General features: G+C 36.3%; 1 protein-coding gene across 4 annotated transcripts in view; it reads right to left on the reverse strand.

Annotated features, from left to right (window-relative positions):
• Positions 1–2,407: 2,407 nt before the first annotated feature.
• Positions 2,408–26,079, reverse strand: part of LOC140749463 (uncharacterized) — a 115,579-nt gene continuing 91,907 nt past the window's right edge. Inside the window, exons 4-15 of one of the 4 annotated variants that reach the window (XM_073082504.1) lie at positions 25,708–25,895; positions 18,834–19,009; positions 18,144–18,288; positions 15,552–15,566; positions 14,855–15,007; positions 13,688–13,875; positions 12,963–13,102; positions 11,758–11,904; positions 9,204–9,434; positions 8,586–8,695; positions 7,634–7,789; positions 2,408–6,278 (exon numbers count right to left, since the gene is read on the reverse strand). In XM_073082504.1, the coding sequence (XP_072938605.1) occupies positions 6,171–6,278; positions 7,634–7,789; positions 8,586–8,695; positions 9,204–9,434; positions 11,758–11,904; positions 12,963–13,102; positions 13,688–13,875; positions 14,855–15,007; positions 15,552–15,566; positions 18,144–18,288; positions 18,834–19,009; positions 25,708–25,895 (1,757 nt within the window). In that variant the 3' untranslated portion in view covers positions 2,408–6,170. Of the gene's footprint in view, positions 6,279–7,633; positions 7,790–8,585; positions 8,738–9,203; positions 9,435–11,757; positions 11,905–12,962; positions 13,103–13,687; positions 13,876–14,854; positions 15,008–15,551; positions 15,567–18,143; positions 18,289–18,833; positions 19,010–25,707; positions 25,896–26,079 lie in introns of all 4 variants that reach the window. The other 3 variants (XM_073082502.1, XM_073082503.1, XM_073082505.1) reach the window with 3 other exon arrangements.

Consider the following 26,079-nt stretch of genomic DNA (forward strand, 5'->3'; position numbering starts at 1 on the left):
GTAGAGTGGAAGTCGCGTGTCTACGGCTCTACATCCCCGTGTTACGTAGTGTCAGACGTGATAGCGCTGTTCGGTTTTAATTGATCTTTTAATTGCGAGTTTTTAGTTTATATTCGCAGAGATCTATTGTACGAGCTTTATAAAAATGTAGCAATTAACTTCACAGTGATGATTGATGAGTTGATGATCTATATCACAGTAAATTGAGATTTACAGGAAAATGAAGAGATGCTACATAATTATACCTTTCTTTCATATTGCTCATTAATGTATTGTATTTGCAAAAAATATCGCATTATGAACATACTATGTACCTAAATAATGACTACTTATGTATAACTAATGTAACGTTGTACTACTAACTAGTACAGGCACATACGTGTATAACGATAGCATTTGTACAATTAAAGTAAATAGAGTTACTAATTACATTTCGAATGGCTTCCTACAATTTTTATATTTTGTGTTCCCATTAGGCTAAGACCATTTTACTATTGTGGTGTTCCTTAAAACTCGGATACTGTACCAGCTTTACAATTTTAAGTGTGCTTACATTAATAACCCCTGCCTAGTATTTGGAATTTTAAGATTCGATTCTTAAAAAACGTAGACAGCTTATCTTCAATACTAACTCAAAGGTAAAAGCATCGAATATTGCAAATGTGTAGACAAAGATGACCACCTACTATGGGGACTATTGCATGCCTATTTGCCAGTTTCTTCAAAGTAGAAAAGTCGAAGACGGTTGAGCTGATTTGAATTCGGAGCGGTCGCGGTGCAGCCGAGCATGTCCGGCGAGGTGGACTCCGCTGACCGTAACGCTCAACCATATGCCGCGGGCCCATAGATTAAATAATAATTAATTGCCTTTTACTTTGTTCCTAACTGTACGCGAATGGCCTCTTTTCTGGATATATTATTTTCTTTTGCGCTGTATTATTTTAACGGTGAGTGTCATTTGTATGCTGATTTACATGCGACACTAGAATATACGAGTAATAGTATTTATAAATAGTAAGTAAAATGAAGCTTATCAACACCACACATAACTTAAAGAGAGATTAAAATACGAGAGGTAAAAAAACACAGGTCACCTCAGACCATGTGGAAGCCGAAATGCCACAGAAGACAACACGATTCAGAAAGCATAGGTTTGTATCCATCGTTAGACTACAAGACGCTTATAAATGGATTTAAATATTTTATTACAACATGTAGATCTTAGAATAATATGTGTCTAAAAATGTTTTTGAATAGAACCAATGAAGTGCATCCCGTGTAGATGCTTAATACAGTAATTATGGGCATGTTTTATGTAATTGCATAAGCTTACATATTAATTAGATTCGCCTCATTTACTCTTCACTCTATTGCCTATTAATGTGATCTAGAAGCAAATTTGCAATACTTTTAGTACTCTGTAAATGTACTATTTTTTCTTAGTAACAATTTTGCACCATGCACTTAAAAATATTTTTTTAAACTTGATAGTGGCCACATTTATATGTTCTATATCCATCACTTGGTAGACAGCAAATAAATTTGGCGCTGTAAATAAATTAAGTTAGATTCTATTGAAGTCTTAAAGAAAATATAATTACTTCAGTGATACATAGAACTATGATAGCAGGAATCTGACGTTGCTTGTCGGGATTAGAATTCCAGGCAAACATTGCAATAGTCTTCGAATTTGTAGAGGCAGGTACTGCTGAGTAGCAAGAGTAGAACCTCCTGTGGCAATAAATAAGCAAATTATGGCTAGGATGATCAAGAAGTAGATGAAATGTCTAACAATCAATTGCTAAAAATATTACTTATGCAACACGAATTAACTATATGGCAATAACAAAGGGCGCTTACACTTTACCGTCGTTGTCACGGAATCGCACAGTGGAAGACTTCGTGAACGAATTTCCATACGTCGTGGATGGATGGCGTTGCTTATGCGGGCACCGTTCCGTTCCGGCGATTGGATCCGCCATTATTACACGCATATTGTGCAGGTGTATCACTGTCTCAGATAACTGACGTAACTTGTTACAACACTATCGACGTCTTCATAGTAAGACTGTTGTAGTACCTACACTTTATGTAATAGTTCCAAATAAGAATGTCGATCTGATGTTAAGTGGTCAGTGCACTTAAAAAATTCTCACCACCAATTAAAAAATAATATAGATATATAAAACTTATGTTATTCATATTACTTGAAATGCGAACTATGCGAAGTCCATTTAAGCTTGCTAATATTTAAAATTGTAATTAGACATCTTGCAATACCTCTTGCAATCTATTTAATTTTTAATTAGGCTAAAAGATAACTCTTTTAAGAACCCTATTGGGTCAGAAATAGGGGCTTTAAACTCAATTACAATAAATAAAGGTAAGAACAAAATAAAACATGAAATTATTTCATAATTATATTTTATTTTATAAGGTAAGGTTTATCATACATTCCATTTATATTTCTATGACTGACATCTCCATAAAAATAACTTCAACATTAACGTAACGGCTACAGTCCAGACGTGTAAGGCATAGTGACAGACTAGCAAGCAATGCATAACTATGTTACATTCAGCTATCCATACTTTAATTTGAGCACCATTCAAAATAATATCTTGATATCTATTTTCTTATAAAAATACATACATTCATATGTTGTTCTACATTAAAATCAGAGATAATGTATATGTCTAGATGTATGGCTCGGAAAACATATAACCGGCTATCTCATGATCAAACATTCAACGTACATGCATACATACAAACATAGAACAAAGTACACACGGTGGTCAGTGCCTCTCATGCCCACAATAATTCAAACGTTTGTCATATTCTTTCTCCTTCATTTACTCATAACGCGGTATCTAAACATATATAATATTTCTGAAAAGGGCTGCAGTAAATGGACACATATGCATTTGCATTTGGACAACACATAGGTTACTTTTCACTCTTGTTGCACCCATAATACTGCACATTTATACGAGATCATGACTAATACTGCTTTCATAAACAAATACAATTCTGAATAAGCATATTACATACGTGAATATCCATTTCCTGCTGTATAAATTTAATGCATGTATTTTTAAAAGAAAACAATTTGCGTGTTCATAAAAATAGGTTATAACAATACCATCTTCCATTCAATTTACTTATTAATTAGTGGGAAGAATAAGGCTTAATCCTTTTTATGTTTTAACTTCACATAAATTTTCTCATATGGTAAGCTTCAATAATAACACATCGTTTGTTTTCTTATACTTGAATTAATTGTATTTTTGTTTCAAATTCAGTAAAATGACTTAAATTTATAATCTGTGATTATAATCTACTAATCACATAGCTACGTGTGAACAAAGCTCTACTCATAATTTTATGTATCCTTACATGGATTCAATCCATCATTATTTATCTTATTTATATATAATTTCCTTAGCATATAATCGTAATGTCATACGATAATGTAAAGTATTATAAAGTCTCTAAGACCGTAGCATAACATGATTAGTTAGTAATTATATTATCGTAAAAGTGTATGAAATGTATTACTATGAGTATTTTACGATATTCATGACGGCTTTTGTGAGAGAGTAAATATCAACCTTTTATATGAACTCTAAGCCAGTGATTCGACTTTTCATGTACCTATATTATATTTTTTCAATATTTTTATGGAATTGGAGGAAAAAACGAGTATGCATTACTGTCGCTTATGGATATAAAATCAGCCACTGATACTGTGCTTTTCCCCAGGACCGAGTTAGAACGCTTTCTAAGTGTTGCAGAGTGTTTTACTACACAATGGAATCCAGAAAACATTACCATTTAACGTGTATAAGGCAGAAATAAATGTGGCACGGACAACTGTACGTCCGATTCTGCCGCCATCAACACATTTACATTTTATTGCTTCTATAATGCACGAGTATGTTTCACATTTGATGTTCATACAATATATTAATATTTCTATAGGCAAAATTAGTTTTATAAATATTTTCTTAAATCGCGAGTAGTTATTATTGAAGTTTACCGTCAATAATCTAGTATCAACAAGTTCAATCTAAATTCTGTTTCCGACCTAACTGCACCTAAATATAAGTACCATATATTTAATATTATATTATTATGTTTACTCCAATATCCAATTTATTACATACATTTAGAATTTATGTTAAACAGTAAATATCTACTAACACAAATCCATCACAATAATTTTAGAATATCAGTTGTTTTGTTTCGTTTAGTGATTTAATCTGTAAGTGTGTTTAGCTACATTAACTTTAACTAACTTACAGCTATAATGTATATTAAAATAGATTTTAAATTGATTTGTCGATAAAATCTTTTCATTTGATAACAATATATAGCTTATGGAAATTAAAGTGAAAATTTTAGTTACATTATATTACATTTTAATGGCAGACTCACGTCAGACATTCATTACGATATCAAGGCTCTATTTACTAAATATTTTTATTTAAAAACGAAGATCTAATCGTGATTCACTCAATTACAATTTAAATTTGACTAGAACATTAATTCAGTACCCACTGGGAAATAGAGCAATAATCATATTCTTATTATTTTTTACTTTATCCATTCCGTATGGATTAATGTAATTTCATCTACCTTAGAAGTAAGTTAGGAATCCGATGATTAAATTTTGTATTTAAGTTTTTATAAATACTTAGGTATATAATGGTGAATTTAATGCGAATTGTTGTGTATTAACCTCTAGTGATCGTGTAAACAAGTATGTATTAAATTCCGTATACACTAAGAAAATTTGTCACAAATCTAAAGCATCTACGATGACCGTGAAATGTAAGCTTTAGACGCTACGCTTAGGTATACCTAACCTTCAAATTAACATATTTTGAAAGAAAAATAGTGCTTTTTGCCAGTTAAAATTTATTCCAAATTAATTTCATTTTTGATAAACCGCAATGGAGTTAAATGATTTTTTTATACAAAATGTTTATTTTACTATTTTATTAACTACAATATACGCTACGCTCGTAGAAAAGCTTACTACATTTGTTTTGTGTCTCTACTGTGTAGATTTTTAATTGAAACTTTTTGGAAAAATATCGTTACTTTATTCGTTGCGTCAGTTTGGTCGGGGTCATTATGAAGGCATTATTCAAGTGTAATTCTACACTTGCATTATAGTATTTTATTTTAATATTTCTGTTTAACTGATAAAAAAATTTGACGAGATTCTTAAGAGATCATTCGCAAGACCAAATTTCTTACATTACGTAGAGCTATTAACATTTATTAAATTACAATGAACGGTAATTTTTTGTAATTCTTTTTAAATTCAAATTCAACTGACGTTTTTAACATGTACAATATTCATACGATTAATATGTTAAGTGATAATGCAAATTTATTTATTTATTTATTCATTTATTCATTTATCGATAGAAGTAATAAAATAGTCCTTAAGTAGGAACTTTTTACAATACCCGACAGTTACTAAATTAAATAGCACAGAAATATACGTAGTTTATGCGATTCTTTTTATTGTTAGATTAGTTATTACCTATTATTTACTTTATTAAAATCATATTTTCAATTTGTTACTCATGTGTCGTTTTAGAGGAAATTATAAGTAGGTAGTTTTGTTTTTTCCGATTGAAATTCAGTCAGCTACAGTTTTAATGTGTAAAGTCAATGCTGTAATTAGTCTACTAGCATCTATTTATTTCTTCGATTCGCGTTGGTCTTTTGCAGGATTATCATCGAAGTTTTTGTTTTACGATTCACTGAAATAAGGTTAACGTTAACGTTAACATTAAAACGGTTTACAACTTTTAAGCAGATTTGATTTTTAAATGTAAGTAGGTAATTGAAACTGTTTGATTCCATTATAAATTTTGACTCAAAATGTAAGTTTGACGATATTTTTATTATGAATTGCACAATATTAAAGTTATATATGTTTTTAGGAGTATCTTTGAACATTTATAGTATTCCTTACAATAACAAGAAATGCTCAGTTTGAAATTGTGTTCCTTTATTATATTTCATCCTTTGCTTCCACAGATATTGTTCTTCATCTCGCTCGCCTTCCAAAAAGTTTTTGGCTTCACTTCTTCGTATAGCCTTCAATCCAGTCCTCCAAAATACGGATATTTTGGACTTATCCGGGATGTTCATTGTGCGGGTGGACGTAAAACGGTAATGCAAATAGATCCTCTCAGAATACGTAATAGGTCGATGACTTCGGGAGTTTTCATTGACGTCACGTTTTCGTCGTTTACCTGAAATTAAATTTAAAAGATGTTAAAGACAGTCTAAAAGTTTTGTTTGATTTTTGTACATTTTCTACAAGATGTAAAAGTTTACTATTCTTCGTTTAATGTTGCTGTAAATGGGATGGTCTATCGATATCGATAAAGACGAACAAAACATTTTATATACATATGATTCGGTGTATAGTGTAATGTATGTAGCTTATGTAGCGCATATGATATGTAATGTGTGATACCGATATTGTATGTGAGTGTAATAAATATTACGTAGTGTAGGGTGGAGTGAGGATTGTGGAGTGTTAATGTGCGACACGTACTATCGTGTTGTTTATAGCGGGTTTGTTAATATGTGGTAAATATCGTGTTCCTAGCATATAATATGTGTGGTGCGTAGTGCGTAGTATGTTACTCGTAGCATACATAGTGTATGATGCGCAGCGCGTAGTATATGCCTTGTTGTGCAGTACAGCACGTCTCGCTTAGTAACAGTGTGATGTGTATGTGTTTTTTTCTGTGGGGAAAATACAATTACGTATCATAGGGTCAAGATGTTTAGGACCTCATATGTCGGACTTGGCCTGATTGCGACCTGTACCGACTAAAAAACCGTGTCTCTCTACCTTCCTTGCTCCCCGTGGGATCACCACTAAGGCTTTCTTCACCTGGAAAGGCCTATTTATTTATAAGCTATGTTCACCTACTGCTTGGCTACCAGTCGTTCGAGCTCTTTCTTGGTTACGTACTTCCTTGAGGACTTGTGTCGTATAAGTGTTCGTGTATATGTGTGTTTTTTTTTATATAATATAGGAGTAGCAGACTAGCATATAGTCGACTTGATGGTAAGTGGCTACTGCCGCCCATGGACATCTGTAATCAACCCTAGATAGGATTAGATATTCCTACCTGAGGTCGGATTACGCTGGAACGCCTTGGAAAAGTATCTCCCTTACCACACCCTTCAAACCAGAACACAGCAGCGCTTAACACTGCTGTTATGAGGCAGAAATAGGTGTGGCGCTGGTGCCGCCGGAGTCTAACCACAAAGGGTTCTACCACCTGTGTGTGTGTGTGTGTGTGTGTGTGTGTGTGGTTGTGTATTTATATATGTTTGTATGAGTGTCTATATATGTGTGTGTGTTTGTGTGTGCGTATATGTATGTAAGTATGTGTGTGTGTGTGTGTGTGTGTGTGGTTGTGTATTTATATATGTTTGTATGAGTGTCTATGTATGTGTGTGTTTGTGTGTGCGTATATGTATGTATGTGTGTGTGTGTGTGTGTTTGTGTGTGCGTATATGTATGTAAGTATGTGTGTGTGTGTGTGTGTGTGTGTGTGTGTGTGTGTGTGTGTGTGTGCGCGTGTACCTGCAGGATGACGTCGCCGGGCTGCAGGCGGCCGTCGCGCGCGGCGACGCTGTCGCGGTAGACGGCGGAGATGTAGCTCTGCGCGGACTCCGGGTGCGACTGCACGCTGAAACCCAGCCGGCTGTTCCAGCCGCGGTTTAGCTCCACCGTCACGATCTGGGGACACGACGCTTCGTGTAAGGCCGTTTGTCCACCGCCACCGTCACCGAACCGATACCATGAAGGAGATTATTTCGGGCCGATTTTAACATGACGTGACGGCGACAGTTTGTTCCAGCTGTCACGCGTGTGACGGCAGTGTATGGACAAGTTCCAACTTGTTTTATATTGCCGGCACATCGGCCCTTCAAAATCTCGGTGCCGATCTAGTGGTCACGCCGATCTACTCTCAATCTACAAATATAGGCGTCCGGGGTGTTGGTGCTCGGGTGACGGACATGCGGTGGACAAGCGGCTATAGTAAATGTATGTACGCTACTTCGGCGCCGTCATTAATTTTATCGGTATAGGCTCGTTGTCGGTGGCGGTGGACAAACGGCGGAAGGGTGCTTTATATATATATATAAATGCATATTTATATCAAATTTAGGAGGCAAACTTATATTGAAATATCACCAAACATTTTTACCCAATGCGTAATAATTATCAATAAATAGATTACAGATACATACTGATAACATATACACTTCAAGATATCCTTTTCGTAACATCGTTATTCTGCATCCGTACGCTTTGACATTTGTTCTTAGTAATAGTTCTTAATAATAATTGTGTTTGAATTAAATTAGTTAATTTATTGATTATATGAATGCAAAAATATATTTAATGAGCTAAATCTACATAATTAATTTTAATTTATATTATGGGCCTGAGCATTTATGTTTTCATTTATGTATAATAATCCTTAACAAACAGTGTTATAATAAAAATATTAAAAATTATTCCATCATACCGTAGGTTCCGAGCTCATGTTCTCAGAGGGCTCCGGGTCGACGTTCTCCATCTGAACGGGCTCCGGCTCCGGAGCCTTCGCCGGTTCGATCTTCACTTTGCGCTCGTTATCTGGCGACAACGCGACACCTTTCCATTTTTTTAAGCAGTTACCTAGACAACAATCCAATACAAGTGATATTTTGAGAATATTTTAACTCTTTAAAGTAATCTCCTGTTTCTACATTATTAATATTATTGTACATAGTTTTGGATTCATTATTAAACTGTTTATACATATAAAGATTATGTAATTTACATGGTATGTAAAAAAAAATCTGGTTATATGTATATGGCTTGACAAACGGCATTTGTTTTTCGCAAATATGTTTATTACATATGGATCGAATAATAATATAAAGCTAAGCAATATGCCTTCCTCATTAAAAAAATGCAATATCAACCTCATAAAAGATGACACTATCACTCTTAAAAAAGAAAACTTTAATGATTCCCTCATAAATCATAATTCTTCCCATCGTCACCTCTATTAAAGAAAACACTGCAATACTTTGCATTACTATCCACAAAAAAAAAAAAACACCTCACCGTCACTCTTAAAAAAAGACAAAACTCTCACCGTCATCCTTATGCGTATCGGCGGCGTCGCTCGAGGACGTGATCACCGCGCTCTGGTACGCCGGGCTCGCGTGCTTGAAGCGCTCGTCGCTGGAGAGCTCCGCCGGCATCGAGACCGGCTCGTCCGAGTCCGGGAACGCGGGCTCGCCGTACCGCGCCTCCTCCGCGTACACGTTCCGCGCGTCCAGCGCCTCGTTGTCGAGGTTGTTTAGCTCGTAGCCGTGCGGGGGCACTGCAATTGTGTTACTAGTGAGTGCGGGAGTCAAGGTTGTTCAGCTAGTAGCCGTACGGGGGCACTGCAATTGTGTGACTGGTGAACACGGGAATACCGGATTTTGTTACGTTAATGTTTACGCACTTGAAAAAGGGAATGAAAACATAAATATTACATACATAGTTACATGTACATGTTAGCTAAATATTGTTTATTATATTTGAACATTTATTATATAAATATTATTATTTACATTACATTTATACAGAATTAGGGGTTTAAGATTTTTTTATAGTTAAAAATATATATTTTCACTTACACTGTTTAATTAGTTTTTTGATTATACACAGAACTGTTGTTGAAGTCTAGAGCGGTTCGCAAGTTATTAGATTTTACAGTGAATTTAGTCGAGACTATCACTTCATAATGCGATTATTTATCAGTATAATACCATCGCTACTTTATAACTGTTCTGTGATAAGAGTTATTGATTAGTATTAATCAAGATACTTATGTTATGAAAAAAACACTTATGATAAATAATTATAGTTATCTACTAAGATAAGATTAGGGATAAAACGGGGAATATGGTTTAATTTAAGGAAAAACCATAGATTTTAATAAATCCGCATCCATAAGGTACTGCTGTGTAAATCTTATCTTATTTTATATTTCTTTCATTATATAAAAGTGAACATCTGTGGCAATATGATCATTAAAGTTTAAAATTTTAACAAGTTTACTAATTTTTGCATTCCAGAGTTACCAAATACAATTATTTTGAATTATGTTCACCTAATTTGATAGCCAAAAACAAATACATTTGGTTTGATTATACATTAAAAACATTTTTATTTTAACCATATTCCCTGTTGCATTAGAAGAGATTTAAGGAACAGTTATTACCAAACTTACTTACGACAGGAATATTAAGCTACGAAAATTAAATTCATTCACACCCATGGTATTTGGTTTCTAATACGCATCAATCTGTGATGGTATGTGTGAGTAATGTAATGTAAGTGTGAACATGTGAACTAACAATACCTACTTATATGATTAGAAAATGTAAGTGTCACTTTCCTATTGTTTGTAGTAATGTTTCATGTTGCGAGTCATTGTGCATTTGTCACTTTCTAGGATGAATGTGTGAAGAAATTTCAGAGAGATTAAGCATGTTATTATTAGTACGTTTCTTAAATGGCAATCAGTGAAGTAACCAAGATCATGTGTGCCACTGCAAGATTTAGTTTCTGTTTTTTAAATTTCGAACACTGTTATAATTTATACATGGTGTCCTTTCTTCGTATTTACGACAACCTTTAATATAAGTTAAAATTTTTATCTTTTTTGTGTGGGCCGCTATAATGACATCTTCGTCGCTGGCCGCCCGTCAGATCAGCCCTCAGTTATCACGATTTTGATAATAATTGTATAATGTAACATTAATTTCATTCTGATTGTTTTTTGAATATACTGTAAGGTTAGAAAAGTTGGCAGCGAGTTGTTTTACTTTGAAGAATAGAACATTTGTTCATTCAAAGATCATTTTAAAACTAAGTAATAACGTGAAGTAGTCTTAATATCTACACACCAATTAAACAGTAGTTTTTCGTGTTACAAAAATGGAATTATGCAAAGTCCAAGCATTATTGCGTGACACTACACGGAGATTTGGAAATTCTAAGCTGAAGTAGATTAAAAAGTACGCACTGCATAGGTTTTAAGGCAGTGTAATCTAGGATGTAAGTCTATTGGTTATGGGTTCAATGCAGGATAGTGCTCAAGTCCGACAGGCCGTCAAATTGCTTCGGATGGGTTAAAGTGCAACTAGTTTTGACTGAAGAATTTGTCAACGTATTGAAATTATTAGCAACGCCCCATTATCAACATTTTGCTTTTTTGCAAGTTCCTTGCTCATTAGGCTAACTTTAAGAGAGTTTTATCCAATTCCAATGGCAAAAGATAAACCATAAAACGGTACAGTGTGAATAGTAAGACAGGCTGTATAGACGCTACTCTAATATTTAGAAGTTTTGTCTTTATTTGAAATAATTTTAATAATATAATAATAACGATAATTATTTTTTCAGGGTACTGATCGCTCAAAAGCTAAAATAAATCAGACCCGTGTGCCCTTGAAATTAATTGGTAAGACTATCTTACAAGGTTTTTGTTTATAAGAAATTTTTCCTGAGTTATTCCCGGGGTTGTTCGTAAAGTTACGGCCCTTTCGAGGTTCCTATAATATAATAAGTAGGCGATAACATGACAATTCTCCAGTCGTCTAGTCGGAAGGCGAACGATAGATAGGTGTGGGTTGCGAGCCGACAAGTCTCACCTGTCAGGCTCAGCTTTTGTTTCCTACAAGTGGGCGGGGCGGTTGGGCTGGCGAGCGTGCCGCGCCGCGCGGGCTCGCTCCCCTGCGCGCTTGTAGCTTCCGATACGTTAGCACCGTTCGCGTCTAGCGGAACGGGCTTTGGTGGATCTGTGTGGAACACCTACTCGCTTAGTGCATTGCGTGTGTGTGCATGATTGTTGGCACGCTGCATGTCCCTGTGGCTGTGTTATCGTCTGTATGCGTTTTATTTACAAAAGCGATAAATCATGTACTTATAATAAACAACAGTTTACAGTAAGACATACTTACTTTCTTCTTTCCAGATTATTAAAATATATACCTCCGAAATACTTACTTACTTAACAATTAAAAAACAATATGATTTAACACAAAATGATATTAAATTCACTCAGTTCATAATGTCCCACGTGTAAACATAATATATTAATTTGGATCGGTTATGTAAATAGCGCCTGCTGGCTAGAGCCACCGCAGGTAATTACGTCGGTTTGTTAGCCAAAATTTATGCGAACCCTGTATCCACTGGCCAATTAAGATTATTTACGGTCTCATATTTTATTTATTGGTTTAATCAATAACAGTAGAGGACAAGTTATTTTATTTTATACGCTACAAATTATAGTACTTAAAAATATAATTGTTATATTAACTTATCTTGTTATATGACGTCAATTAAAATTTAATAGGCCATTTAAATATTTATTACATTAAAGTAAAATATAATGTTGCTACATTTAAAAATCAATCATTTACATTTATATGTTTATTTTATGTCTGTTGTATAAGTATAATAAACATTTATATGTTTATTATACTCTGCCTTGTAATAGCCACAGATATCAAAAGATTTGTTATCTTTGCTCAGTCCCCTGCATTAACTTGAGATTTTTTGTAAATCTTTCTGTATGCAACAATCTCACTGTACAATTTAAAACCAACGTAATCATGTAAAAGCTATACTTAAAAAAAATCAGTCCTCTGTATTTTTGTACCTTTCACTAGCTTTATGTGATTCACGATAGAACACCAAGTCACCAGTGAACTAAGAGCCGCAAAACGTACGTGTGGAATGTTTACCGGGAGTCTCGTAATGGTTGTTGTCTTTCATCAGTCCCCTGTTCGCATACATTTTGCCATTTTACCAGTGAACTAAGAGCCGCAAAGCGTACGTGTCGAATGTTTACCAGGAGTCTCGTAATGGTTGTTGTCTTTCGTCAGTTTCCTGTACTTGCGCGGCGAGAGGCACGGCGAGCGCGCGCCGTCCACCGCGTCCGGCGTCAGCCGCCGCGCCGCCAGGTCGCACAGCATCGACACCGCTTCTGGTCTGTGGAGAACACGCCTTATATTGGTGAGGATGTTGGGAGGGATTATTCATTTATTTAGTCCTTCTAAAGTGATAAAAAATATTGAAAAAATAGAAGATTGGTAGAACGGAATATTGGAGGAACATGAGTTTACTTAGAAATAAAGGATACTTCCGAACAAAACCAATATTTTAAGAGACCCAAGATGAGAAGAAAAAATAATATAGAAGTAGCAGACGAGCAGGCAATCCACCTGATGGTTAGAGGCTACTGCCGCCCATGGACATTATAATCAACCTCAAATAGGATTAGATATTCCCTGAGGTCGCGTCCTGGTCCCTGGTCCCTGAGGAGATGCGCCGTTACCCTGAGGACTAAGCTGAAATGCCTCAGAAAAGTTTGTCTCCCTTACCACACCCTTCAAACCAGAACACAGCAGCGCTGTTAACACTTGTTAATAGGCAGAAATAGGTGTGGTGATGGTGCCGCCGGAGTCGAACCACAAAAGGTTCTACCAGCTTAATAAGAGATCTGGAACTGCGCATGCTTCGATACGCAACCTCTCTCCACGCAACATGTCCGACATTATGTATGTATCCACCTACCTTAGAGGTGGTTTAGGCCTATTCAGAGGTGTGTCAGAGTCCGTCGGCCCCTCCTCCTTGGGCGACATGGGCGACAGCGGCGTCGCGGCGTGGTCGCGGTACAGCCGCAGTCGCACCTCGGAGCCGCACGCGCGCAGGAACGCGACCGCCTCCGCGTGCGACATGTTCGACATTGGCGTGTCGTTCACCTGTGTGTTAGCACCTTTAGAATTTGAATTGCATTCTTTCTATCAAGTTTAGTGTCTATTGAAATTACACCACAAATTCTTACGCTCGCTCCACATTCTAGGGAGAATCTCGCGAGAACGCGAATGTGTGAGCCGATACGAATCGGGTTTTTCTCGTGTTCTCGCGAGAATGTGGAGCAGGCTTTAAAGTTTTCTTGAAGTAGTTACAAATCAGTAAGAACTATTAAAATAAGCAGACCCTTACAACAGGAATGCCTACTGCACCAGACCGAGTTAAAAAAAGTGTGATAGAGAAGTTATACAAAATAAAAAGTACTGAAATAGTGGATCAGTCATTATTTCCTTCTTTTGTGAAAATGGTCTATCTGCGTGAAAAGGTCCATGTGTAAAAAAAGTATTTTCTCACACTTACGAATGGTGTCACTTTATTCCTAAAGGTGCGATTTGTTTATAAGGTTAACGACTCCACTCTGTCTGATCCATTTGCGTTCAGCGTTCTAATGCGCGCTCGAGTGATAAATTGATGTTACGTGGACCAGAGCATGTGTGACACGTTGATTTGGTTTCAATTTAATTTGTTTTCTTTAAAAATCGGTATTTCATTTGATCGCGATAAACAAATTAACGATTTTTTTATATGTACTTTATTGCTGAACCTATTTAGATTTGTGAGGCGTAATAAAATTGCCTTACGTATAATGAGCTTTAAGTTAAATTTCATAAATGCTTTCAGTCTAGAAATATGTCCGCGTGTTTATTAAGTTAACGTTTCACTACTGTGAAATATCTTTTTATTGGCTTCGGATTATGTTTTAAGAGAATCATTCCCATGTCAATAAAGTTACAGATACGACAGGGAAGCACACAGAACTGCTCTTCTGTATTACTTTCAAAAACGTTTTTATTACCATTGGAGAAAGCTTATGTACCGGGTAATGATAACAGCTGATATGATGGTAATGATGATGATGATTCTTACCGCAACGATCCTGTCGCCCGGTTGTATCCTGCCGTCGCTGAGCGCGGGCTCCCGGACCAGCGCTCGTACGTAGTGCCCCAGCGCGCTGTGGTCTTCCTTCCGGAGCGTGAAGCCGAGGGAACCGTTCACTTTCGTCATTACTATGTCGAATTCCTGGAATGGTTAAGGATTATTTTTTAAACTTTTTTCTTTAATATTGCAAATTATGGGAGATGGTGGATACACTATCCTGGTTATATTAAAGAAAATGTGTAAAAATCCAAATGTATGTAACAGTGGACAATACTGGGACATATAATTTTGAGTTGAATACAAGGTTACATAAAAAATACTCATATATGTCTTATTATTCTAATAAAACATCATATATTATGATTTCAGCTTTTTGGTGACATTTAAAGACTCTATTAAAATGTGTATTATATTTATGTGCAAAGATGGAAAATAAAGAGAAACTTCCCGGGAGCGATACCTATAGATATTTTTTATCGCAAAAAATATTTAAAATTCCTGCACGAAATGGAAACCTCCAATTACAAGAAAAAATAAGTTAAAAGCATATTTTAACTTTCCAATCTATTGCCAAGTAGGCACTTCACAACAATCTCAATATTTAATGGGCTGAGTTTTCTAAGTTAATTTCCGTAAAGGTAACTTAAATTTTTTCGTGTAAAAGCTATCGAGATAATTTACTTACCACCGATCCATCATCCTGGGAGCGTGAACACAAAGCTTTATTAATGGAACAGAAATTTACCAACTAAACAATTTTTAACTACCTAAAATATTACCGCCTGTCGAGTATCGGGAGGTAAGTCAAATGTATGACTATGGATTTTTAGCAATACACCTGGGATCGGTTTGAATGATTATTTAAAGTGTATATGCGTTTTTGATTGAAACTCCTAAAATCAGTTATATCTAAAAGAATATCTATGTTTTATTAAAATATGTTATTGCTTGAAGTTAATAGTTATAAAAAATCATGCACTTAGTTATAATGTATATGTCTAACAAACTAACAAAATTACATTATGTACACCAGAAGTTCCATAAACCATCTTGTTGTTATTATGATAATGAAATTAAATCACCGTGACTACCAATTTATAAATTTAAACGACTGTTCTGGGTCTGTATTTGTATGTGTGTGTGTATGGTATCCACAAACGTGAATTCGTCAGTAAATATCTAAACGTAAACAATAATATTACGCCAGCAAGTTGTAAGGCATTTAAAATTTATTTATCTTGGTGCTAAAGAGGTAATTACAGTCTATAAAATTTATCACGAAACATTAAAAGTTTAATAGATTTACGAGTGGTGCGAAATGAGGGAACTTCTTTAATACTCTTTGATATTTCAAAAAAGTAATTATCTGGGGCTATTAATCATAGCTTAAGTCATAATGGCCCGATTTTTATATAAAGATCAACGGTTACTCTTCTCCTGAAAATGACTAGGTAATTTACTGGGTTTTTGAGAGTCATCAGTGTATTCTTGTGTCAGGTTTAAATTATTTATTAGCAAGTTTATTTTAATATTTGTACGGCCTAGGTAGGTAAGTTAGGAAAAGGCATAAAAGTAATCAACCAGTATTGCTCGATTTATAAAAAAAGAGAAACTCTTGCTAAAACCCCATTGCTAAAAAACTACACATTTATAATATGAATATTGAATATATATTTCAATAGTTCAATGTTTACACCCTGTATATGATATGAATGTCCACAACAATATGTCAATTCGTTGATGGTCAATTCATAGTTAACCTCATGTTATTGGTAGCTATTAATAAATTTATGCAACAATGTCTATCTATAGCATGTTGCCACATTCAAATCGATGTTATCTCTTAATTTGAACTTTATATTACAGACAAAAATAGTTCATTTAGTATCTATATATAGCGTGATAATGTTGTGCATAAAGCCTGCTTTCAAAAGTAAGGCCGTTAAAATAAAAGAAACAATAGTGCTTGAGGGCAAAGCCGACAACGAGCACTCAGTGTTAATCTCTACCGGGGCAAAGCTGCACGTTTATTTGGAAATTCGCTATTGTGCATTTATTTAAAGCCAAAACTCTGCGTCTTTATTACTTAAAAAATAATACATATTATTAACAAGCTTTTACGCGACTGATAATATTATGCCAACTATAGAATGACAAGTCTAATTTTTTTTTTCATCTTAGGAGTAAATCGGAACGTCTCATTACTGATTTTTATACTTATGTAATTCTACGTTTATTTAAGAGGATGTATTTTCTTTTGCCGAAAAATACGTTTATTGTACGTAAATTACTAGATCTGTCATATAAATTATTTTACACGGTATTTAGCATCGTTGACGGTTACTTGATTGAAATGTACTACTGTTTATGTATAAGAAACAGTAGACACGAGCTGCGTCATAATTAAATAGGTTGTAATTCAATCTCGTTTATAATATAAGCTCTTCGATGTAACCTTAATCTGTCCTTACATAATAGTATCTACATATTGCGCATACGCAATCTTTGTAATGTTGTTGTGATGACTTGATTGACGACAGATATAAACATATTCACGTGGGAAATATTACGTTTGTGGATATTATATACTTTGAAAATTGGAGAAATGCCGAAAGAATTACCTTTTTATAAAGATTTATCATTTTTAGTCTTACGGGATTAATCTGCAGGATAGCTTTACGATAATTAATTTTATTAGGCTTCATATTTTTACTTAAAGAAAAAAGTACAAGTTAAAGAATGAAGTACTTTATCTCGAGATACAGAACGTAATAGGTACATTAAAGTGTACGTCATGTCTTTTGTGTCTATGTATACCGAAAATAACAACTTTTATATTTAAAAGTGTAGCGTATATGCCTTAGTTCTCCATTCTCTATGTCGAACCCCGTACCTATTCTTCGTAGAGTTCTATAAAAAGTCATCTTAGCCCATATTGTAATGTACTTAATTAGGCCCTTCGACGACGATGTTGTCGCACTACTTGTTGTTTGAAACTGAATAGCAGCCCATACTCTCTGTTAAACTTTCATACCTTTGGATGTATGGGAGTTTGATGTACGGCATGGGTGCCATACGTGGAGTTTTATAAAAGACACCTTACTCCATCCTGTAATGTAGTTAATTAGGCCCTCCGAAGACAATGTTGTCGCGCTGCTTATTATTTAGGACTGAATGGCAGTCCATACTCACTGTCAAACTTCCATACCTTTGGATGTATGGTAGTTTGACGTACAGCATGGGTGCCATACGTGGAGTTTTATAAAAGGTACCTTACCCCATACTGTATGTTGTAGACGGGTAAGGGGCGGTCGAGGTCGGGCAGGCGGAGGTCCGCGCGGCGCTCCGGCTCGGGGCTCGCGTCGCGGCGTCCGCGGCCCTCCGACGACGATGTTGTCGCACTGCTCGTTGTTTGGGACAACCTGGGTATGCGTGACGGATATATTTTTTTATGGTGTAGAAATAGCAAACGAACATGCACTCCACCTGATGGTAGGTGACTATTACCGCCCATGAACATCGGTAATCAACAACAGATTACATTTTCTACCTGGGCCACCCATAAATTTCTACCCTTGACGACTAAGTTGGAATGCCTTACCACACCCTTCAAACCAGAACTGACCAGCGCTTAACTTGCAGGCGATGGTGCCACCAGAGTCAAACCGGACTCGGAAAAATTTCAGGCAGGCAACGGTCTTATGACGGTCTTCTATGCGTTGTAGGATTAACTCTATCTAGAATATTTTCTATCCTTTCACCCGTAGATGTTGAAAGAGGTAATTAAGATCAAATACAGGGATTAGGTAACATTATATCTCGAGAATACGGTTAGTATTAAATAAAAACTTCTCTGTTACGCTAAACACCGATACCGCTGAAAAACCGGTACCCATAAATTAAAAAGGTGTGTTAATAAATTTATTTATCAAAATACTCAGATGATTAGGTAAGTAAGGTAAGTTACCTGGCGTGGAGCGGATGGCAGTTGAGCGGGTCGAGCGGCAGATGCGGCGGGTGCGGCGTGCGCGCGGGCGGCGTGGGCGGCTCGGGCGGCGTCACGCTCTCCAGCGCGTCGGTGGGCGGCCGGCACACGCGCAGCTCCACGCGCGCTGCCGCTGTACGGAGTACCTCTAGCGCTTCCTACAAGACAACATTAAAAATACCTGTACGTTAGTCCTTACTGACAGACTTCTGTAATCGATCTAAAGGACAATTGAAGAACTATCCAATGACAGTCAAAGATACCATAAGAATTAGGTTTGTAAAACTTCCTATGTCTTTCCCTTACAACCTTAGAATACAGCCGCATTTGACACTATTGTAATGATATTGGAAATAAGTATGGTGGTGGTGGTATATTCATAGCTGAATAAGCAATAGAGTCTAGTAGTCTGCTTAGATCTTTATTTATTTTGAAAATAAAAGGCCCATATTTTTTTAGAACTTATTGCTGGTCTTGATGAATATAAAATGTACTAATATATTTATTATATTACATTAAAATTTGTTACATGTAAAAGAGTGCATAAAAAATCTGCAAAGCAACATTTAATTCTATTAACAATTTAATAGACGCCAAACTTAACTAATCTATAATTGTCTCACTTAGTTGGTGTTAATAGTTCAGTATGATGAATGCGATAATCCATTAATACGGCCGAGTAGAACATTACTGTATGCCAATTAGGTTAATACAAGAACTATATCAGAATATCGCTGGGTTCGCCCCAATAATAGACCTGGTTTATTTACGAATTAAGACTTCTGATCAAAGTAACACTACTAATTAAAAAAACGCTTTCTTCACTCACAGCCCCACAGTTGGATTCCCTGTATCTTGGGTCCCTTGGACACACACAAAGACAAATACACAAACACCCAGACCTAGAAACAGAAACCTAAAAACCTCATTTAGATTTCTGTCTGGCCGTGGATCGAACCCGGGACCCTTTGCGCGTCAGACCGGTATAGTGACCGTTCCGCCACGCGGGTCGTCACGTAACTAATACGTCTCAATTATCTTTAAATGCAACATTAAATAGATATTTTATTTACTACCTGCTACAAAAATATTAAATGTAAGAGTTTTTTTAAATGTTCTAAAAAATAATGTGACTGTATTACTGTATGCAGTAGTTTTAATTAACACACAAGTTTCATCACGAAATAACTGTAACAGAAATTCTCTGCGTCCTCTAATCTCTAGGAACAACGTTCTATTCATTTTGTCCAACACGAAAATGCACGAAGATCTCAAGAAGATTTCATTAATCAATGTCTACGTGGTACATTGTGAGATTTAGGAACAAATTCTAATCTTTGCAATGTTAGGTATGAACTATGTAGAATTTATATAATCTGAAAAATAAGCACACATTTCAAGTGTTTTCACACTATCTGCCTACCTATTTACTCATTTATCCTATTTATCAAGAACAGATAGAAATAATTACTGGGGAACAAAAATATACATATGAAACCTTTTCAGTTAATTTATTTTTAAGTAATCGGGTTCCATATTTTCAAAATTTACTTTACACGCAGAGTGAGCTACCGACAGAAAGCTGTCTTGAATAACATTCGTAATATTCCCATTTGCGACTATTCTGTTGTAATTAAACTGTGTAATACGGCAGAACATTTCCACTTCACTCCATTACTGTCGACCTGGTTATTGCCTACGGAAACTTAGTACATAATGTACTTGCAAATATAATAATTACTACCTCCAAATTACGTAGAATCTTGAGTTCTGTAAGTAATTTGAACGCTTCTTATCTAAATTTACCTTTCACATTAATCACACTTAGTTTGATTAGTACCTACTAGTATAATGACACCCGGGTTTGATCTTTGGCAAGGCTCACATCTAAATCATGAATAAAGATTTCCTTTCCAAGTTCTTCTGTGTTTGTACTCATATTTGTGTCCATGCCACCCACGACCCACAATACTAAGTGTGGGACTAAGTTTAGAAAGCGTTTTTATTACTTTATTTAAAAAGAGATTAACAATATAACGTATACCTGGTAGAGCTAATATCAATAACATTTAATGCTGAACCGATTTTAATAAATCACATTGCTATAAAAACTGCCTTATAAATAGATAAACGACGTATTGTGATTCCTTGCAATACGGACAAAACCGTTTATGGTAAAAATATTCTTAACAAACTCACATAACATTCTATTCCACCATTTGTAGAGCTATGCCAGTAACATTATTGTGTGGCAATAACAGAGCATCCCGTTATAGCTGTCAAGATAATTGTCCCAGTAAAGCGTGTTGGGCAATCATGACCCTTACTGAACATTATTTATCTGGACAATAGGGATACTATTTTTCGAGGAATCCCACCCATAACATGAAGTAGGTACTTCTTCATTATATTATTCTTTTCTTCACTTGGACAATGCGAAAAATGAATCACTATATATAGTTAACAAACCCACATATACTACAACAAAAGTGTTTTATGCAACCACTAATTAATATACTGGGTTATAAATGAATAAATTAATTCTGTGTGACGCTAATCTGCCTAAAGATTATATTAATTTGCCTGCAATTCGTTATTTTAAATGCCTCTATTAATTTGGCTAATAGCAATGCATAAGTTCAGTGGAATGGAAAATGAAATAGAATTGCTAATGATCGGTCGTAAAATCGTAATTTCGTTCGCTCTGAAATTTTGGTCGCGGCAATGAAATAATCAAATAACGGAATAGATACTATTATAACTACTTTATCTAAGAGGGTTTAATATATTGGGTCATTTTTAAGCTTGTCTTTGCCAAGCAAGTCAAGTTGAATGGTCAACTACAAATTGATAAAGAAAATAGTCCTATTATATCTTTAATTAAGTGGTCAGGTTGGAGTATAACTAAAATATCATAAGGTAAACTAAAATTTCAATTTGTTTTGATAGAAACGAGGCTGTGTTTACAATGTTGTAAGCAATCGAGTTTAATTGGAAACTAATGTTACTAGAATACAAATCATATACTCGTAAATAGCATTGAACTTCTTTTTAATTTTTTCCTCTGAGACCTCCCTAGAATAACGGGATGAGAAATGTCTTCAACGTAATGTTAAAGACCATAAGTAATATTATTTAACATAACTGCAAAAAACATAATTTACGATAGCCGTCAACTGCAAACTGCAGTAAAGTCAAAACTGGGTATAAATTCAGTCTAATGGGACCGAGTTCAGATATGTAGCGCGATCTATCCTATCTTTATTGCGCTTGCTCTATCAATTGAGGTCCCATAGCCCGCTTAATAATCGAATTGAGTCCAATCTGTGGTGACGAAGCCAATTTTATTAAATTGTGCCGCGTAACAGCGGTCCGCACTGCCCCTGCGGCGGGCTCTGACCGGCTAATATGAAATAATAGGGTTGCCAAACTTCAGAGGTTAATTCGGTAATTTCATTTGTAGCGTGGAGTCTGATAAATTTAACCTGGTTCCTACAGCCTACGGACGTTAACAAAATAATTATAAAAATGCAAAATACCTTTACCTTTAGAGAAGAAAAGAATTTTATGGAAAGAAAGAAATATATTTGCAAGATACATTATACATGAAATAATAATAACGCCATAAGGTATTTTAAATAGAGGTAGTTATTTCACTTCTTTATTAACTTTAATTAGTCAGTCTCATGATTTAAAAAAAAACGCTTAAACGCAATTATTGCATACAAATACCGCTAGATTTATATTTTTAAACAATGATATTCTAATCTCGCTGCAAAATGAACGTAAACGATAAATAATTCATGTTCATTATACAGTCGTTTTTATTTAAATTTCGCTATTTTATTCAGCTCCTTGGGACTTTTAACAATTTATATTTTAATTCAAATGATAGTGGGATTTAGTTAAGTTCTGCACCGTATTTCTAGTGCCAAATGGCAATGTTCTTATTACGAGTACTGCGTCTCTAAGTAGATATAAAACTAAGAGATACAAGATAATGCTATCTTCGAGGTACTATTTCTGCCATAAGAGCTCTGCGGTGAATAGTGTGGCACGTATATGTATGTATATTTAAATATGTGGTACTTTTAGTGGATTCACTGTGATAAAATCACCGTAATGTCTACGATATTTTGCCGCATAACAGCAGTTTTACACAAGGCTGTAGTGTGAACTCTGAATATAAGGGCTTAGGCGAGTGGTGTATCAACTTAGTCTTCAGCTGCACCAACTACTCTTAAAGATAAATGTTTAATGTCCTTTCAACTATATTATTTAATATTATCATCTCTCCCTAACAATATAAAGTGGTTCAACTCTATTATAGGTACATTGTACGTACATAGCTAAATTAGTTAGCACGTGTTTACGGTTAAACATTCTGTATACATTGCCATTACAAAGTTCTCCGTTGAACTTTATCGGCGAGAAAATAGAGATACGGCGTTGTGGCACTGCGAGAAGATTTAAGATCGGAGTGTTGTTTAAGGTGCTGCCAAACGTAAACCGATGTTCCGAACAATCATGAAAATATTTATTCATAAGAAAATCTATTTAAGAATATGAAAAGTCCTTGTCGCACCGAAAAATAACCAAACATATTGTATACGATTTAAATACCTTTTTTTTTTTTTTTTTTTTTTTTTGTCGAGGGGGAAACCTTCAAAAGGTACCCGACAACGTGGGAGCGACGCCGAGTTATGTGGGATTTTTACCGCACTAAAACCCCCCCGGTGGCCGTCCTCTGCGCTGCGTTGAGGGCTCCGGGATCTCCAAAGGAACGCAACCGGAGTCCTCTAAGCGCGTTGCCCCGTCGGGCTCCGCCCAGGTGAGCTTGACGCTCGCCACACCATCTGGTGTATACGACGGTATGCGACCACACATACCGTCGTCCTTCCCGGGGCCGCTGGCCGGGCGGTTCGAGCTCCCACTCTTGCCGCCCGCAACCCCGGAAACCCCCTTTTAGTCGCCTCTTACGACAGGCAGGAGATACCGTAGCCCTATTCTAGTCCCGGAACTACAGGGACACCGCACCGGGGGCCCTTACCTACGGCCGCGGCGGCTCCTCCTCCGAGCGGGTTCAGCGCGCTCCCTGGCTCGTTCGGCGTCTTCCTTCGCAGACATGACCACGTCGCAGAAGGTGATCATGCCGTTCCAGGCCTCGCTGCGCTGAACCATCGCTCCGACGATGGCCGACGGAGACAGATCCGGTCCCACTTTTTCGACGAGGATCCGCCGCTGCGACTCCCACGCTGGGCAGTACTGCAGCGTGTGCTGTGCGGAGTCCTCGTCGTGTCCGCAGTGATGGCAATGGGCCGTCTCCTCTCTTTGTATCCTATTCAGATACTCACCGAAACAGCCATGTCCGGTGAGTATCTGAGTAAGACGGTAGGTCACTCTACCCCTACTCTTCAGCCAGGCCCGCAAGTTTGGTAGGATAGCGTCAACCACCCTTTGGCGTATGTTCCGAGGCTCCTGGAGCCGTTCGCGCCAGCACCTCAGAGCGCGCCATCTGGCTCTCCTCCGAAGCGCTCCGATCGTCTCTTCGTCGAAGGGTTCAGTCCTCTGACGGAGGTCGCGGATCTTATAGAAGACCCGTGCGTCCATATCCGCCAGAATGTCCAGGGGCGGAAACCGCCCCAGGACTGTCGCCGCCTCATACGATATGGTACGATAACCTCGGGCGACTCTGATTGCGATACAATACCTATGTGTTAAGAAAGAATAAGTATTTATTCATAATCAGTCCGTTTAGAAAATTCTCCGCGTCCCCACACATCAACATCGTGATGAATCTTTTCATATATGTATCTACAGACAGACATAGTATAAGCTGCTCATAAAACCCAAATACATTTTAACGGAACTTTAAAACATTTCTATATTACTTGGAATTCTTACAAAAAAAATTAAAATTGAGGATGGAGGAGCAGCATTATCACAGCCCGTTATTATAACAAGAGCATTATTTAATTATTTTAGACAGTATTATTTGAAAATCGCAGTCTAAAATTTCGCAAGTTTCGTGGTAACTGAGGCAGTGCGACCGGAACAGTTATATATAACTTGGCGAGGACATTTCGCAGTTTATTACGTTTTGCGGACTCGTAGCAAACCGTGTTGGCCATTTCATAAAAGTTTTTACGCTTATTACCTACTGAGTCCTCGGCACGGAAGAAATGTTCCAACAACATTTACAATTTTTAAACCCGCTAAACATTTATGTTCTGTCTATATTTTAGCAGCACGTAAACTCACTTTCATTTTTATTGTTACAACTAAAGGTCATGATTACTTGAAAAATAATAGTGAGACTATAAAAAGAAACCGGGAATAAAACTATATAAAGGTTACAAGTTGCCCTTATGTTCACAATGCGTAACTATAGACATTGAAGGATTTGTAGGGATTTGTAAGGATTTGCAAGTTTGCAAGTTTCTTATTTTGGAGAGATGTCAACAGTTCGTTGTATTAAAGAAACACTCTTTTTAATGATTTTGAAATAGTTGATTTTTCGTTGTTATTGTAATTTTAAGAAACTTTATGTAGTTAGCATCTATGGCAACGAAATGTGTCAGAATTATATAATACTAATTTGTGATTTATGATCTAGGTAAGGTCAAGATTATGACCACCACCTATCTAAATTAATTCAAAAATAGCCGTGTAAGATCAATTTATAATCGATTCCTGATTTTGTAAAGTCCTCCGAGCGATTTAAATTTACGTATTATTAGTCATAATCATTGTCTTTAAACATAATGCTTGCATTTTTTAAACGAAAATTCCAGTTACTTATTTTAATATCTATTTTGAAAATCTTCTAAAATGTAATTATTCGTCAGCTACTTACATAAGTACTAAGTCCGGCCAACGGCACCCCGTTAGCGGAGAGAAGCAGGTCCCGAGGCGCCAGCCGCCCCGTGCGCCAGGCCGGCTGCGGAGGGTACAGCCTTCGTATCCGGACGAGGCCTCCGCCGCCGCACACCGACATCCCCAACCCACGACCATCTTTCTCTACCACCACCGTGAATGTGTTCTCTGCAACAAACATATTATATATTTTTACTATAGGAAGACAAGCAATGGAAGCAAACGGGCATAAAGACAACTTGATTTTAAGTGGCTGTGTCTGTAACCGACTTCAAATTAGATAGGAGTCCTATTTGAAGTTGGTCAAAAGTCCGTTGCTGCCCCACAGGTCTAAGTTAGAATAGAGCTTTTT

This window comes from Epargyreus clarus, unplaced genomic scaffold (genome assembly GCF_041222505.1).
Source record: "Epargyreus clarus isolate Ecla_fem2 unplaced genomic scaffold, WU_Ecla_fem_2.2 ptg000018l, whole genome shotgun sequence".
NCBI classification, from domain to species: domain Eukaryota; kingdom Metazoa; phylum Arthropoda; class Insecta; order Lepidoptera; family Hesperiidae; genus Epargyreus; species Epargyreus clarus.